General features: G+C 43.1%; 1 protein-coding gene across 7 annotated transcripts in view; it reads left to right on the top strand.

The window, feature by feature from the left end:
* HECW1 (HECT, C2 and WW domain containing E3 ubiquitin protein ligase 1) overlaps positions 1-17759 on the top strand; it is a 332618-nt gene that overhangs the window by 270683 nt on the left and 44176 nt on the right. For all 7 annotated transcript variants that reach the window (XM_053261886.1, XM_053261892.1, XM_053261891.1 and 4 more), the window contains 4 exons: positions 2817-2922; positions 5303-5399; positions 12224-12307; positions 13402-13511. In XM_053261886.1, coding sequence (XP_053117861.1) covers positions 2817-2922; positions 5303-5399; positions 12224-12307; positions 13402-13511 — 397 coding nt within the window. The remainder of the gene's footprint in view (positions 1-2816; positions 2923-5302; positions 5400-12223; positions 12308-13401; positions 13512-17759) is intronic.

The following is a 17759-nucleotide window of genomic DNA, read 5'->3' as shown; positions in this document are numbered from 1 at the left end:
AGGATACGGTGGTCGATATTATTGAAAGCTGCCAAGAGGTCCAGAAGGACCAACAGAGTCACACTTCCTCTGTCAATTGCCAATTGGAGATCATCCATCAGGCCGACCAAGGCGGTCTCCACCCCATAGCCAGCCTGAAAGCCAGTTTGAAATGGGTCAAGATAATCAGTTTCATCCAAGACTGTCTGGAACTGGGAGGCCACCACCCTCTCAGTTACCTTGCCCAGCCATGGAAGGTTGGAAACAGGCCTGTAGTTGTTCAAGTCCGAGGGATCCAGGGTAGGCTTCTTCAGAAGCGATCTATTAATTGCCTCCTTAAGACAAGGAGGCATCCTACCTTCCCTCAGAGATGCATTTATAAGCTCTACCAGGCCTTCTATAACAACCCCCCACCAGATAATATAAGCCATGTCGGACAAGGGTCAAGAGAACAGGTGGTAGGCTGCACCATTCCAATCAGCTTTACCACATCCTCAGGAGTCACAGCCTGGAACTGATCCAACCTAATCACACAAGAGGAGTCGCTGGACACCCTCACATCAGACACTGAAGTAATTGTGGAGACGGAGTCTAAGTTGGCCCGAATATGAGAGATTTTTTCCACAAAGAATTCATTAAACACATCACAGCGGGTAATCGATGGTTCCAGATTCTGATTCAAGGGAGGAGGGGCACTCACTAGCCCTCTCACAACCCTGAACAACTCTGCTGGATGTGAACTTGCGGATGCAGTACGGGCAGAAAAGAATCGCTTCTTTGCCACACGTATGGCCTGAGCATAGGTCTTCAAATGAGCTCTATGTTGCAATCCGTCGGATTCTGGCTTGTGGATGGACTGTGTTCTCCAATCCTTCTATAAAGATTTTCACACCAGTTTGTTAATCATGTTCTATAAATCTGTCCAAATGCAGTGGGAGTAACTCCTGTGAGATTTATATAATTGTACCTATAGTATACAGAAGAGAGAGAATCAAAAGCAGGCTATTTTATTTTACTTTATTAGCAGAAAGTACACAGCAGGTGTATGTTTTCAATTACTAGGCAACATTTAATTAATTCATTGAATTCAGGTCAAGCCATTTCTTGTTTAACACATGTATTGGTATATTGGCTGGTTCCTCATTACCTATGTGCCACTTATATATTCTCCTTTTCAGAGGTGACGTGTAGGTCACATTTAGCTGCTGTTTTCTTTTCCTTTTAATTTATAGCCAGTTAAAAGGCACTTAGCTATGATATTAAGACTGAATTGGCACTCACGTCAAAGCTTGGATTGAAAACCAACTTCTAGAATAGATTCGTTTTCTCATTGTAATAGGACCCAAGCATTGTAGATAATAACTGATTTTGTGGTGTTTTTTTAATCAGCTCACTAGAGCTGCATTGCACCTACAAAATAATTGGCCCAGTTCTTCTGTGCACAGCATAGTATTATTGGTATGCTACTTTAGCAGTATATACATATTTTCATCTTCAAAAAGTGATGGTCTTTCAGATCACTGTTCAGCAGGAAAGACAGGACAGGGTGGACTGCATCCTATCCCCCATTCCCTTCCAAACATCTAATAATGAAGATGATTGATCTTTGATGAGAGCTCCATGCACTAGGGATGTGCACAGAAACAGCGACCGCCAGTTCGAGGGTGTGGGGGATACCTTTAAGGACAGGGGAGGGTACTCTTACCCTTTCCCCCCAGGCACTGGGTACTTCCAGTCCGACGTGCCCCAGGGCAGCAAGGAGGTACGCTGCTGCCCTGCAGGACTGTTTTTTAACAGCATCAGTGGGAGAAACACGGGGGTACTGGTGAGAGCACCCCGCTGGTCCTTAAAGCTATCCCCACCACCACCACCACCTTCGAACTGGCTGAACTGTTGGTCTTTCAAACTCGTTCGGAGGTCCGTTAAAGGGCCTCCGAACTGATTCGTGCACATCTCTACTGTGCACACAGCCCCATCCTTTGGATTTCAGGAGATAAACTGTATGTCCAGCATGCATTTGCACATCTGTTTTTCAGCTGACTAGGGAGATTCACATATTGCGCCTACCTGGATGGAGATGAATGAGACTTATGGGCAGAAATACTTTGCAGAATTACAACCTGTTTTGGGATAATGTCTTTTTCAATTAATAACTTAATACTCATTAGGGTTTTCAAATTATTTTTCAAAACTGGAGTCAATGAGGCGATTCTCACAATCAGTGGGAACCGTCGAGATGGGGTTTGCAAGGAGAGCAGGCTTAGCCCGCTCTCCTCGCAGATGACCCGTCAGTCGGCTGCCGATGGCCAAACCAGCCATCTCTATTACAGAGCCGGCAGTGGCTGGGGAGTTCAGGGGCCGTGCGGACATTATCCCAAAACAGGTTGCAATTCTGCAAAGTGTTTCTGCCCATAAGTCTCATTCATCTCCATCCAGGTAGGGGCTATATGTGAATCTCCCTAGTCAGCTGAAGAGACCCCCCTAGCCAGGAGGCTGCATTTAGGCACGGAGCTGTGCCACAGCAACTCACGATAAAAAAAAGCTGGGTTAGTGGAGCACTCGCTCTGCTAACCACAGCTAAGGGGAGGGGTATTCAAGTGGGTGACCTGCTTGAGAACAACCAGGCTTGGCTGTGAGCCCAGTGGTTCTCACGGGCATACCAAATCGGGCTAGGCTCCCTTAGCCCGATTTGGTATGACCGTGAGAATAGCCTCAGTAACTATCAAAATACTTTCTTCCTCTAACCACACAACCTTGGCAGCGAAACATGATTTGCCGGTAAAACATAAAACTGTTAATACTACCAACCTACTTATAATACTTCTTTTTCATTCTAGGCATCAGAGGTCTCTCGAAACAGAGGTGTTTCTCTGTTGACCAGACCAGGCAACAGCCTTGTAACAGCAATTCGAAATCAACACCATCATGAGTCTTTACCTTTGGGTACGTATGATTGCCTTTAAGTGAGTTTACATGATAATTTCTTACAGAAATTTCTCACCACAAGATGTAAACATTATTTTAATTACCTGTATTTACCTGTTTTTATAAATGACTGCCCACGTGATAAAAGAGAGACACAGCCATAGATATCCAGATCTGGATAAAACATTGATCTCTTTTACCCAGAACAGTGGTTAAAACAAGTCTCTCAGTTGCATCAGGGTGGCGGCGGGGAGGGCTGGGGGAAGTGGTGGCAGAGGACAAGCAGTGGGCAGGGGTTAAGTGTCTCCTCCTACCTGTTGCTTTTCTGCTAAAAATTGCTCCCTCCCTCCCTCTTCTTCACAACTATTCAGCAAAGACCAGGTTTCTAGATCTGCCTCCAAACATCTAGTTCAGTCATTTATAAGCCTATATGAAGAGGCAGGATGGAAATGTTTTAAATAAGTAAATGGTTGCTGTAAGTGAATGCAATGCCTTGAATGTGTGGAATTTTATACTTTTTTCCCCTTCTGTGAGCAGCAAAATTCCATGGCACTTCACAAACCGCTTTTGAAACGCCTCTTCAGACTTAAAACCAGTTTGCTATGCAAAATGAGGTTTGCTGTTTGAGAAACCAGAGCCCCCTAGGTTGCAGAGAACTGTGGCTTCTGACTGTTTCGTATGATGTATGGATCAACAGATTTCTCTGAGGCGCACTTCTTTTCTGAATTAAAATGGAAGGATGACTATTAGGACATTACCACTCTAAGGTGGTTGTGCTTGAATGTTTTACTATGTGATCCTAGAGAGGCCTCTCAGTTGGAGGTGTTGTGACAGAAGAAACAGTCACTTCTTTTCAATAATTATTCCATAGTTGTGTCAATAATTATAACTGGATAATAATTGTCAATAAAACTGTATCTGCTGATTTACTACAGCTTGGAACCCAAAGGAAGTTGTTGCTAAAAGAATGACACACCTTCACTCTCATACCCCCAAAAGGCTTAATTTTAGAATAAAAAAGAGAAAGAATTACCCTCAGAATAGCTTCCTCCCTGTTTTTCAGCATGAATCACTGAGCATGCATCTTGAAATCAAGAAGGCACTCTCAGAGCAATCCCTCACACAGAGATGTGACTGTCAACCTCCTCTGGGGGCTTACAGGAGCCCTTGATTATTGTATTCCTTTGGGGTAGCACACAAGCAGTTCTCTTGCAGTGGTATAGTTGTATATTGACATATGGTTTTTGGTATGCAAGCCTCACAAATTAAGCTCTTTGGGGTGTTAGGCTACAATTTATCCCCAAGATACACTAGACAGTGTTGGGAGTTATTAATTTTACCCCCAGTAGGTAAACAGCAGAGCACTAAGGAAGAGAGCACCCACACACTCCAGTTACAGAGTAGGTAGCAGAGGACTGTTTCATTGTTGCAGCTATTTAGAGAAAACACATGGAGATTCTTGTAGAACTAAATACTAAGTATTTATTGGTTAAGTACACTTGGATAGGAAAGACCTAATCCTAATCTAAAGGACTACATAATGAATAGGTAAGGAGAGAGAGAGATGTTTCCATCTACTCTCTAAGACGAAAGGAAGGATTGTGACTCAGCACAGGAAGTGCTGAAGAATCAGATCAGGGGTCATAGAGTAGGGATAACCTCACTAGCTACCTCTGCTCCCAATGCCCCTAGTAATCATTAGGATATTTGGTGCAAAAGTTCAATGTACTGGAACTCCATCTCCAACAGACTGTGAGGTCATTCACACAATCAAAAACTGTGTCCTACCCGGGTTTTAGAGCTGTGTGCTTCCAATTTTTGGTTGGGTGGAAGCAAAGTAAAAGGAAAACCAGGGTAGAAGGGATTGAGGTCTTTCATATGACCTTGAGGCCGCTGCTGGGTGTGCTGCAGGGAAGGCAGAAACTCGCCTGCCTTCCCTGGGAGACGAGCAGTGGCCACTCAGTTAAAAACTCAGGCTTGGCACGAGGGCAGCACCAGAATCGGGCTCGATCTCAGCACTTCACACATGCAGCCTAGCCCAGGCTGGGCTGCCCTAGCTTGGGCTAGTCTGTGCATATGAACAGCCTCATTGTGTGGAAGCAAGGTAGAAGGGGAAGCTACACAGGTTTTCCTCCTACGTTGCTTCCACACAGTCACTTCTACCCAGGGTTTTCCTCCTACCGTGCTTCCACACAACCAAAAACAGGGAGCACACACAACTCCCAAACCTGGGTAGAACAGTTTTGATTGTGTGAATGACCTCAGTGACTAGTTAGCACAATGTACGTTATGTCTTGTATACTCATGCCTTCATGGATTCTGGTCAGCAGCATATTTGACTTAAACTAAACTAAGTTAAGACTTGAATTATTGCAGTGTTGTGTTTTTACTGTTCCAGCATACAATGACAAGATAGTCGCATTTCTACGCCAGCCCAACATTTTTGAAATGCTACAGGAGCGTCAGCCCAGTTTGGCAAGAAACCATGCACTCAGGTACTGTATCATGTAACGGAAGGACTTAATAGTTCTGATGATGATGATGATGATGATGATGATGATGATGATGATGATGATGATGATAGGATGCAGGGCCTGTAGATTAGAGCATGTCCTTTGTATGCAGAAGGTCCCTGGAGGGTATTACCAATTAAGGAATTTTCTAGAGGTTTTCAAAAAAAAGGCTGGACAGCCATCTGTCAGGGATACTGTAGCAGTTCCGTGCTCTGAGCAGGGGGTTGATCTGGAAGACCTCCAAGATCCCTTCAGACTCTAAAATGTAACGATTCTGTGATGTCTAGGGTTTCAGGTAGCAGGGTTCTAATACCTTGGAGAGCCCCTGCCAGTCAGAGTATACCATACTGTGATACATGGACCAGTGGCCTGACACAGTATAAGGCAGCTCCATATGTTCATGCTACATACTGCAGAAAGAATCTTTGACTCAAAAGGCCATAGCATTGCTCTGTGTGTATTAATGCAGTAGTTTTGTATTACATAATGATGTAGAGTACTTAATTCTGTACTGGAGGAAGTTGGGTAAATTTGACTGGTTCTAATGTATCTAAAGAGGTGAAATCAAGTTTCACATGGATGGTTACAAAACCAGAGGCGTATCTAGGGAAAATAGTGCCTAGGGCAAGCACTGAAATTGCGCCCCCTGGCCAAACATCTGACACCCATCTTTCAGACAACTTTACCATAATATCAGCTCAAAAATACAAATCAAGCTCGTTAATCTTTTAATATTTCAAAAACTATTTAGCAGTGGACATAGCCAGACCAAAAAATGCTGGAAAACTACCAATTTCAGTATGCTGGGGCTCATGAAATACCCACATACTATGTGGAGGTGTACTTGGAAAACTAAACAGAAGTGCCTGTCTAATTCTCTACTATGCATTGTAGCATCACTATTACATAAGTTTTAAAATTAAATGGAGAATTTGCCTTTCCCAGATACTCTGAAAATAATTAAAGGATATGCAGAGTAAACTGTGTCACTGCTTGGAATATATTCTAGTATTTCGGAAAGACAGTTAAAATGAGAGAAAGAGAGCAAGAAACTCCTTGTGGGCCTTAATACTAAGGATTTCACACTGATTCAAAGACAAACTCACCATTAATAGCCATATTATTAAGACATCACATTTAACTCACTTATCACAAGAAGCAAAGTAAAAGCAAATGAATACAATCCTAGCTCATAAGCTTCAACTCAGTATTCACAAGCCCTCTGTACATAGTGCCAAACTGAGTATGTGTACAGTGGCTTATATTAAATTAAAAAAATGACCTGTAGCCCCTTTCGGGGGCTTCCTATAGGGCATGGTGGGGGGCTGCAAAGGACCCCCATCCCCCCGCCAGCCTCTTAATTCACTGCTGCAGCCTGACCCGGGCTGATTTTTGGGCCTGTTTGGGACTACAAAGATCGGCGTGGTGACCATTTTGGAAGCCGCCATGCATGCTCAAATGGCCTCTGCAAAGCCTAGCAAGGCCTAGGGCCTCACAGGGACCATTGGAGCATGTTCGGTGGCCATCGTTAAAAATAATGGGTTTTTTTTAAAAAAATGGCCGCCAAAAATAAAATGGCCACCGCACATGCTCAAATGGCCTCTGCGAGGCCTGGCATGGCCCATGGCCTCACAGAGGCCATTTGAGCATGCGCAGTGGCCATTTTGTTTTTGGCAGCCATTTTAAAAAAAATTGTTAACTTTTAAAAATTGCGTCCCCCCCCCCTTCAAGTGGCGCCTGGGGCACATGCCCTGCCTGCCCCACCCTAGATATGCCCCTGTACAAAACTACTTTAAGAGATATAACAAGTTTTTCTAGTAAGAACTAATCTACTGTCCCTACAACTGGAATAAATTTGGTTCAGATCAGTTAGGCAGTGTATGAGTTATCTCACTTGCACCTCAAATGTTCACGAGTCTGCCATCTTGAATTGGAGTAGATGACATCATCACAAATTATGCCTTTGAGATTTCCCTATGTGTCCCTTGTACTGGACCATATTTGGTCCAAATCAATTCCCATCTGCACCTCAAATGTTCACATGTCTGCCATCTTGATTTGGTTTGGATGACATCATTACAGACTACACCATTGAGTCATCCCTATGTGTCCCTACATCTGCAGCAAATTTGGTTCAAATTGGTTAGACAGTGGTTCACAAGTTAGCCCACTTGCTTCTCAAATGTTAATGTGTCTGCCATCTTGTATTGGGGTGGATGACATAAACACAAACTATGCCATTGAGGTGTTCCGAGGTGTCCCTACAACTGTACTTGATTTGGTTCATGTTGGTCCAGCCATTGCGAAGTTGATGGTGGGGACACATAAACAGACACACGGAATGCTGGGTGATCTCATAAGCCTTCTGGAACGTATGCTAAAAAATGGTGATAACTTTTGTTGGTTCATCTTTGTTGGCAAAAATAAGGAAGCTTTGAAGTTGTACAGAAACCTTTATTAAGTTTGATGAGAAAGTAGCTAGACAGAGAGCAATACTGATTACTAATGCAAACATTTAAGTCACTTCAGATAGCGACAAAACATTTTGTGCTGAAAAGCTGACAGACTCATGTAATAGCACAAGAACTCCCATCCACCACTAGACAACTGAACTCCTTGACCATAGCAGGCAAATATGACATCCCTATCACATGGCTCTGTGGTCACCAGGAGTCGACACCGACTCAACAGCACGATCTTTCCTTTCTTTTTAAATAACTGAATTATGCTTGGATTCTTGAGTCACAACTTTTTAAGTTAGTCAACAAACCAAATGCAGGCATGCACCACACTTCACCCTTACCCATTCTTGCAGTCCCAGGCAGGAAGCATAGCTTACCTCATAAAGTTGTTGGGAGACTAAAAGGGGGCGGAGGAAGAGCATGGTAAAAATGTAATGAATGACTGTGCAGGACTCTGCTAGCTCTTCAACTGATAGAGGTAAGCATTACTTTCTTGGCATCAGTGAAGGGCATTAATTTATATTGATTCTGCTCTGATCTAGGCAACCAATAAGTTCTTCTTAATAACTATTTTAACATAACAAAGAATATCCCAATTGTCCCAGTGAGACTTTCCCCTCCTGCCCCCTCACCCCACCCCCAGTATTCTCCCTCTCCCATTTCCCCCCTCCGACCTTGCTGACAGATCTTATTCAGCTCTGAAGACTAGACAAAAGTGTTTTGAGTTTTTGGTTGCAGAGGATTAAACTTGGCTCCAGGAAGAATAAAAATCTGCTAACTAAACCATAAAAGAGAGAGAATGAGGGGGGAATGCCTGCTGTATTTAAAATACATTTCCGTAGGTAAGAATTTTTATCAGCACCATCAAATTATTCTGGATTTTTAAAAAATTTTTAAAAAACCCAAAACCACCCTTTTCTTCATTAATAGGAGTTTTCCTTCCTCAGAGAACAGTAAACCCTTTAATCTTCTTTTTAGCAGAGAACAGACTTGATTATTATAGGGCTGAGACAGCTTAGCGAGTGTGTAATGGGATTTGTAACACAATCCATTCATCTTAGGTCATTTTCTTCCATTCACATCTGAGCTCACTGTGGTAGCCAAAGGCTACCTATCCTCTGGTTGTCCAGCAGACTCTGGTTTTAATGAATGTTCCCACTGGCTCAGTCTTCCATGATGCACAGCACACTAATCCTGAATTAAGTGAACTTATGGACTTTGGGTGCCTAACACCAATCACATTCTTAATAGTTCAGTTAACAGGATTGCACTGAGAATGCTCCCATGCTCTAAGCCAAATTGCTTGCTAGATAAAGTGTATTGCTCTTTGCAAGTGAGCATTTCACAATAATTCTTAGAGCCAAACTAATTAGTACACTTCAGCTGTGTGTAACATTAGCCCAATGGTCCCTAATCTTCTCTCAAGCGTCTTATAGATGAAACAATTTGTAGTTGGAAAAATGGCCATGTACTCATGGAGATGAACCTGTTCCCTTAATATGTGTCACTGTTGTCTTGGATGGGTCTAAAAGGCAATGTGGCTATAATCTCAGAAACTCTGTCAAAATCTAAAATGAAAAAACAACAATGCAACATTGAAAGGTGGGGGGACCCCAACAGATTCACTTCCAAGATCAGAAGGTAATCTGTGTCCAAGATCGGAAGGAAATCTGTTGTTTCAGATTTGAATGGTCAGTTTTTAATGGTTTTGTTCATATTGGCTTTTCCGTTATTTTTAAGTCCTATATTGTTGTTAAACCTATGAAGAGGAAGCATTGGTCAGACACAGTATTAGATACTGTGTTAGTTCAGTGTCTGACATAGTGCTGAATTTCTCACACTTTCCAAATCTGCTATCTATTGTAGTATATGAATTCATTAATTCAGTAGACAATTTGTATGCTGAACAGTATGGCCCAGTTTAGACGTACAAGTTACCTAGAGTTAAGCATGGCCAAGGTTTCAATTCTTAACTCCAATTGCACCGCAGACACTCACAAAACTGTGGCCAGTCAAACTCTAGTTGAAGGAGAGGGGAGCTCCCCTCTGTGGCCTGGCCACCAGAGCGCATCCCCACTGCCTCTATGATTGGCATTTGGAATAGGCACAAAACCACAGTTACAGCTGAGTCCGCATTTGGGCGTAACGCTTCGGCAGCAAAACCTCAGTTGCTGGCAGTGAAACTTAGAGATAACCACATTTATAACTGGCCAAGGTTGTAACTGCAGTACGCCCAAACACATGAAACTGTGGTTATGGGCCAAAAGCTAACTCTGGTTTGCCTCGCCAAACTCCAATTGGAACCTTCGGTTATCCTGTATGTCTGAACTCAGCCTATGTTATAAATATCAGCTAGAAGCCTGCAGCCAAACAATTGACTGGTTAATTCAGTTTAATGGGTGAAATTCAGCCTCTCATTACCACTTCATGATACTTATCACTCCTATAAGTTTACCAGTTCACAATGCTGCAGAGACCAAAAAAGAAAAAGAAAAAAAGCCACAACGTTCAGAAAATTGCCTACTTCATCTCACTTGTTTTAGTCATCCTGGCTGGCATGTTCCACAGTGCTATGAGGGCAGAGTAAAGGCTACACCCTCACAGAGAGGCTTCTGCAAAACTCAGGCAAAGGCTTGCTGTGCAGCTGATCACATGCACGGGGGAAGGGAAGCAGTTTTCACTGCTCTCCCCTCTCTTCAAAAGTACTTTTTGACTTCCAGAAATATGTCCCCGAGAGTCATACAACCTACATGGTCATATTTCTGGAAGCCAAAAAGTACCTTTGGAGGATAGCAGCAAAAATGACTTTCCCTTCCCTCTGCACATGTGATCGGCTGCTCAGCAAGCTTTTGACTGAGCTCCACAGCAGTCTCTCTGCAAGGACACAGCTCTTGCTTTGCTTGTATAACACTGTGGAACATGTCAGCACCCGCCCTTTGGCCAGACTTCTTTGCACTCCTGCCTCTGCCCAACCCAAATACTTCTCCTCCAATAACCTACAATACCTCCTGACTTTAAACAGTGTTCTGTCTCATGGCCCCTCTTGCCAGTCCCCTATCTCTTCTCATTTTTCTCTCAAACCTCTTTCTCTTTTACCTACCCTTCCTTCAGCTTTCTGTTTGTCAGCCAACTGCCCACTCTGTATTTCTCCTTCAGCTGCCTTCCCTCTAAGCTCCTTGTTCTTTAGGTTTTGTACCTTCTGGGGTCTTTTTGCAGTCCTCATCCTGCTTTACAGAGCTTCTAGTTTTTCTAGGGGTTATGCGAAATTTTAATCTCAGCCAAACTGACAACTTTTTTCTTCTCTCACAAGATCAGTATTGCAAACATTCTGATAGCGCCCCCACCCCATGAGCTTCCTCAGTGTTTGTAAGCCATCTTATCCAGTTGGTGTCAGAGGCTTGATTACTCGAAACACAATTCTGTATAAACAATCTGGATCACAACACTGGTTTTGATAATAAACAGGTTGTTTTTCAGCACTAAAAATTTGGTTGATTCCCTTTTTGGAGAAAAGTGGAACTGGAGTAGAAACAAGTTGTTCTAGTAAGAACTAATCAGCCTACTTTCCTTTCACTGTCTCTACAACTGAACTATATTTGATTCAAATTGAGGCCCACAAGTTAAATCTCTTGCATCTCAAATTTTCTTGCATCCGCCATCTTGTATTGGGGTGGATGATATCATTACAAACTACACCATTGAGGTGACCCTCTGTGTCACTCACTACAACTGTACCAAATTTGGTTCAAATCGGTTAGACAGTCCTCAAGTTAGTGCACTTAAGCCTCAAAAGTTCACACATCCACCATCTTGGATTGGGGAGGATGACATCATCACAAACTACACCATTGGGGCATCCCTATGTATCCATACAGCTGTAGCAAATTTGGTTCAAATCGGTTAGACTGTCCACAAGTTAGTGCACTTGCGCCTCAAAAATTTACATGTCCACCATCTTGAATTGGGTTGGATGAAATCATCACAATCTACGTTGTTGAGGTGCCCCTATGTGTTCTACAACTGTAGCAAATTTGGTTCAAATTGGTTAAGCGGTTCACAAGTTAACCCACTTGCACCTCCAAGGTTTACATGTCTGCCATCATGGATTGGGGTAGATGACATAATCACAAACTATGCCATTGAGATGTCCCTATAGCTATACCTGATTTGGTTCATATTGGTCCAGGCGTTGCAAAGTTGATGCGGGGGGGGGGGGGCACACGGACGGACACACAGAATGCTGGGTGATCTCATAAGCCTACAGGAAGGTAGGCTAAAAAGGAGATACTTTTTTATTGTTGCTTTGTATTATGACAACTTCTTTCTGTGTTGTCCACTTCCCAGGGAGAAGATTCACTACATTCGGACAGAGGGTGCACATGGGCTTGAAAAGCTGTCATGTGATGCAGATTTAGTAATACTATTGAGGTAATAACATTGATGATCACTGGCAAGGATATTTCTGGATTTAGTGCAACTAGTGTCAGACCAGGACTTGGAAGACCCAGGTTCAAATCCCCACTCAGCCATGAAACTCACTGGGTAGCTTTAGGCCAGTCACACTCTCTTAGACGCACCCAACTGATACGAGTTATTGTGAGGTTAAATGAGAGGAACCATGTACACCATGCTGAGTTCCTTGAAAGTGTACTGAGATAAACATGTAATAAATACAGTTAAAAATGCTAGTAGATTTAAATAAATAACAGAAAAGCATGGTGTTTTTTTTTTTAAAAAAATCTGCATTCATCTCAGATTAAATGAAAATATTTGCCACGAGTACACTAGCATTGCTTCTCTACTGAAACTTCTCTAGTACTGAAACTTCTCTAGAACTCCTTGAATTGACATTTTTCTTCTTATGCCCATATCTAATTTACAAAGGCTTCTTTCCTTCTTCCAGTTTTCATACATAGATGTGGGGCAGCTGGGAGCCCATGCAGGAAATGACAAGGAGCAGGAAAGCTAAGGGAACCAGAGCAGTCTCCTGACAATGAGGAGAACAGGGTTCTGGCATTACTTCTAAAGGCAGTTTGCAAAGCTAGCTGAGGAGGAGGAGGAGGAGATCTTCAACTAAACGCTTTGGAGGTTGTAGCTGCAGGCTCCAAGGTTGTAGGGCAAAATAACCTCTGTTCTTTCCGTTAACCTTTGGGGGAGACACCTCAGGCTGGAGTGAGCTTAAAACCTTGACAGTGGGCTTGCGAGCAAGCATCCTACTAAAGACACAAGAATTCTTCACATGTGCTATCAGTGCTCTGTGCATTCAATGAACATGCATAGGACAAGGGGTAGCGTTGCAGTAGCAAGCTCTGCCCCTAACATAAATGCATTCATTTGCACATCTAGCAACATGCCTATGTGTGCAAGCACAGAGCACTGCCAGAACATATACAGGATGACATGTTAGGTAAATTGTTTCTTCAGAATTCCCTTGAACTGCATTTCCCAGTGCATTCTGGTCATATAAAATGTGAGAAATAAATATTGAGGAGCCAAATTTTTCCCATTTCTCTCTTTGTCAGCCTTTTTGAAGAAGATATTATGTCTTATATACCCCTTCAAGCAGCCTTTCATCCTGGTTACAGCTTCTCCCCTCGCTGTTCACCCTGTTCATCACCTCAGAATTCTCCAGGTAAAGGGTGGGAAAATATTATGTGATTCAGATTCTTGCCTCCTATCAAAATATCTTCGATCTGTCTCTGTGTGGGGGGTGGGGTGGGCGGGGGGTTACCTTATTGTCTTCTCTCTCAGGTGGCTTTATGATAGGGATGTGCACGAATCACAATTTGAAGGGTGATTCGTAACACATCCCCTGCACCTTTATAACAGAGGAGAGCAGGTGTATACCTGCTCCCCCACTTCTTGCTGCCACTTCCTGAATTGGTAGCGCTCTTCCCAGCTTTCTTGGGAGCAGCTTTCTCCTCCAGCTGCCCCATGCAACGCTGACACGCTCGTGGTCTCCACGTATGCACAGAGGCCACATGTGTGCCAGCGTTACACAGGGGCAGCTGGGGGAGAGCACCACCTGCATGCCAAGATAGCTGGGAGGAGTGCTGCCAATTCGGGAAGTGGTAGTGAGCGGCGGGGGAGCAGGTATACACCTGCTCTCCTCTATTTTAAAGGAGCAGGGGATGTATGGTAAATCGCCCTTTGAATTGCGATCGTGCACATCCCTACTTTATTATTTCTTTCAAGATACAGTGATAGAAATGTGAACAGATAACAGTTCAGTGTTATCTGTTAGCCATTCATACATTAACAGATACAAAACAAACCAATTTCCTCTAATTTCCTTAATGTAAGCTGCCTCCTTACAATGAAATAAAATTATTATGCTGTTTAGAGTGTTATATGGTATTGCTTACCTCATCTTCATTGTGTTGAAGACTAGGAAATAAAAATGCAACAGTACAGATATTACCCATATGAACTACAGATCAACTCTCACATTATATTTTCAAATCAGCAGTTTTAACTGTCATGAGTTATTACTGTACCATGTGGATTAGATACACCAGGAGCTGGCCTCAGGAGCTTGCTGTTTTTTCTGCATTCACATATCTCTATTCTCAATGGTATTCTTGGACAGGAATTGCCCACTAGAATTTTATTTATTTATTTATTTATTTATTTAACATATTTTTCTACCACCGAAAACTTATGTCTCTGGGTGGCTTAGAATGATCCTTTGACTGAAATGGGTAGTCTTAATTGTGAGGTCCACGTGATCATTTTCTTCTTCATGTTTATTCAAAGCAGTAGCAGCTGGTGAGTGCCGCTCGGTGGGGTGGCTGAGGCGGGGGGAATACCACTTCAAACAGCAGCAAACCTATCTGCCGTCTTTACCTTAAATGCTCTATGAGCGGAGACACTTGCCAATAGGAACATAAGAACAGCCCTGCTATATCAGGCCCAAGGCCTATCTAGTCCAGCATCCTGTTTCACAAAGTGGCCCACCAAATGCCTTCGAGATATCCACAGGCAAGAGGTGAGGGCATGCCCACTCTCTTGCTGTTGCTCCCCTGAAACTTGTATTTAGAGGCATCTTGCCTCAGGGGCCGGAGGTGGCTTATAGCCATGAGACGAGTAGCCATTAATAGATCTCACCTCCATCAATTTGTCTAAGCCCCCTTTAAAGCCATCCAAGCTAGTGGCCATCACCGCATCCCATGGTAGAGAATTCCATTGATTAATTATGTGCTATGTGAAAAAGTATTTCCTTTTGTTGGTCCTAGATTTCCCAGCCTTCAGTTGCATGGGATGACCCCTGGTTCTAGCGTTGTGAGAGAGGGAGAAAAATGTATCTCTGTCCAGTCTCTCTACTCCATGCATAGTTTTATATACCTCCATCATGTTTCCCCTTAGTCACCTCTTTTGCAAACTAAAAAGCCCCAGGTGCTGTAGCTTTGCCTCATAAGGAAGGTCCTATAGGCCCCTGATCATCTTGGTTGCCCTCTTTTGCACCTTCTCCGGTTCTACAGTGTCCTTCTTAAGATACAGTGACCAAACTGAACGCAGAACTCCAAATGTGGCCACACCATAGATTTGTATAAGGGCATTATGATATTGGCAGTTTTATTTTCAATCACCTTCAAGCCAGCATAACGTAGTGGTTAGAGTGTTGGACTAGGACCGTGAAGACCTGAGTTCAAATCCCCATTGCCATGAAACTCACTGGGTGACTCTGGGCCAGTTATATATCTTTCAGCCTAACCTACCTCGTAGGGTTGTTGTGAGGATAAAAATAACCATGTACACTGCTCTGAGCTCCCAGAGGAAGAGCAGGATAAACGTGTATAAATAAATAAATGAATGAATGAATGAATGAATGATTCCAAGCATGGAATTGGCATTTTTCACAGCTGCCGCACATTGTCTCAACACGTTCAATAAGTTGTCCACCACAACCCCAAGATCTCTCTTCTAGTCATTTACTGACAGCTCAGACCTCATCAGTGTATATGTGAAGTTGGGGGGTTTTGCCCCAGTATGCATCACTGTACACTTGCTTACATTGAACCCCATTTGCAATTTTGTCACCATTCACCCAGTTTGGAGAGATGCTTTTGGAGCTCCTCACAATCTGTTGTGGATTTCACTGCCCTAAAAAGTTTAGTATCATCTGCAAATGTGGCCGTTTTGTTGCTTATCCCAACTTCTAGACTTCCCTCCATTGTGAAAACTGTCCATTTATTCCTACCCTCTGTTTCCTGACCTTCAACCAGTTACCAATCCACACATGAACCTGTCCTCTTATCCCATGACCACTAGGTTTACTCAAGAGCCTTTGGTGGGGAACTTTATCAAAAGCTTTTTGGAAGTCAAAGTATACTGTGTCAACTGGATCACCTTTATCTACATGCCTGTTGACACTCTCAAATGAGGCAAGACCTTCCCTTGCAGAAGCCATGCTGGTTCTCCTTCAACAAGGCCTTTTCTTCAATACGTTTAACAATTTTGTCCTTAATTATGCTTTCCATCAATTTACCTGGCACAGCAGTTAAGCTTACCAGCCTGTAGTTTCCCAAATCCCCCCTGGATCACTTTTTGAAAATGAGTGTTACATTAGCTACTTTCCAGTCCTTCAGTATAGAGCCTGATTGTAGGGACAAGTTACATATTTTTGCTGGGAGATCAGCAATTTCACATTTGAGTTCCTTCAGGACTATTGGGTGGATGCTATCTGCCCTCGCAATTTGTTAATTTTTAGTTTTTCAAGACAGTTTAGAACATCCTCTCCCATCACCTCAAATTGGCCCAGTTCTTCAGCCTCTAAACCTGAGACACTCAGTCCTGGAGTGGGTATATGGTAAGCATTCTTTGCTGTGAAGACAGATGCAAAGAACTCATTCAACTTCTCTGCAGTCTCCTTATCTTCCTTAATAATCTCTTTCACACCCTCATCATCTAAGAGGCCAACCACCAACCTGGCAGGTTTTTGGCTTTTGATATATTTAAAGAGGTTTTTTGGTATTCCCCTTGATACTTCTAGCTATATGCCCCTCAAACTCTCACTTTGCATCCCTTATTGTGTCCTTGCATTTCTTTTGCCAGAGTTTATGTTCCTTCCTGTTCTCTTCATTTGGGCAGGACTTCCATTTTCTGAAGGAAGTCTTTTCCCCTTCTATAGCTTCCCTGCCTCTGCTTGTTAGCCACACTGGCATCCTCCTGAACTTGGTGGTACCTTTCCTCCTTCTTGGTATACATTCCAACTGAACTTCTATTATTGTGGTTTAAAATAACTTCCATGCTTTCTGGAGTGATTTGACCCTCCTGTCTTTCCCTTTCTACTTCCTTTCTACCAGTCCCCTCATCTTTGAGAAGTTTACTCTTCTGAATTACAACACATCTGTGTTGGACTTCTTTGGCAATGCTCCACTTGCATATAAGCTGAATTGGATCACACTGTGCATTGTTCCCCAATGGTTCTACAACTCTGACATCTCATACCAGGTCCTGGGCACCACTCAGGATTAAGTCCACAGTCACCTTCTCTCTGGTTGGCTCTGCAACCATCTGTTCTAAGGCACGGTCATTTAGCATGTCTAGAAATGTGGCCTCTCTGTCAATACCTGCACATGAATTCACCCAGACTATGTGAGGACAATTGAAGTCACCCATAATTACAGCTCTGTCTCTCTTTGACACCTCCCTGATCTGCTTTTCCAATTCTATGTCACTCTCAGCATTTTGATCTGTAGGGCGGTAGCATATCCCTAGTAACAAATTTCCTTTCAGTCCTCCTACTGGCATCCATAATGATTCTGTGGATGACTCCTCAGAATCAGAGTCAGAATCCATGGTCCTCCTAGGTTTTTTAGGCTAGCTAGTTGGATTCTATCCCTTCTTTAATATGCAGTGCTATTCCAACCCCAATCCT

The sequence above is a fragment of the Hemicordylus capensis genome, chromosome 6 (assembly GCF_027244095.1).
Source record: "Hemicordylus capensis ecotype Gifberg chromosome 6, rHemCap1.1.pri, whole genome shotgun sequence".
Classification (NCBI taxonomy): Eukaryota; Metazoa; Chordata; class Lepidosauria; order Squamata; family Cordylidae; genus Hemicordylus; species Hemicordylus capensis.
This window is presented reverse-complemented; position numbering and strand designations above follow the sequence as displayed.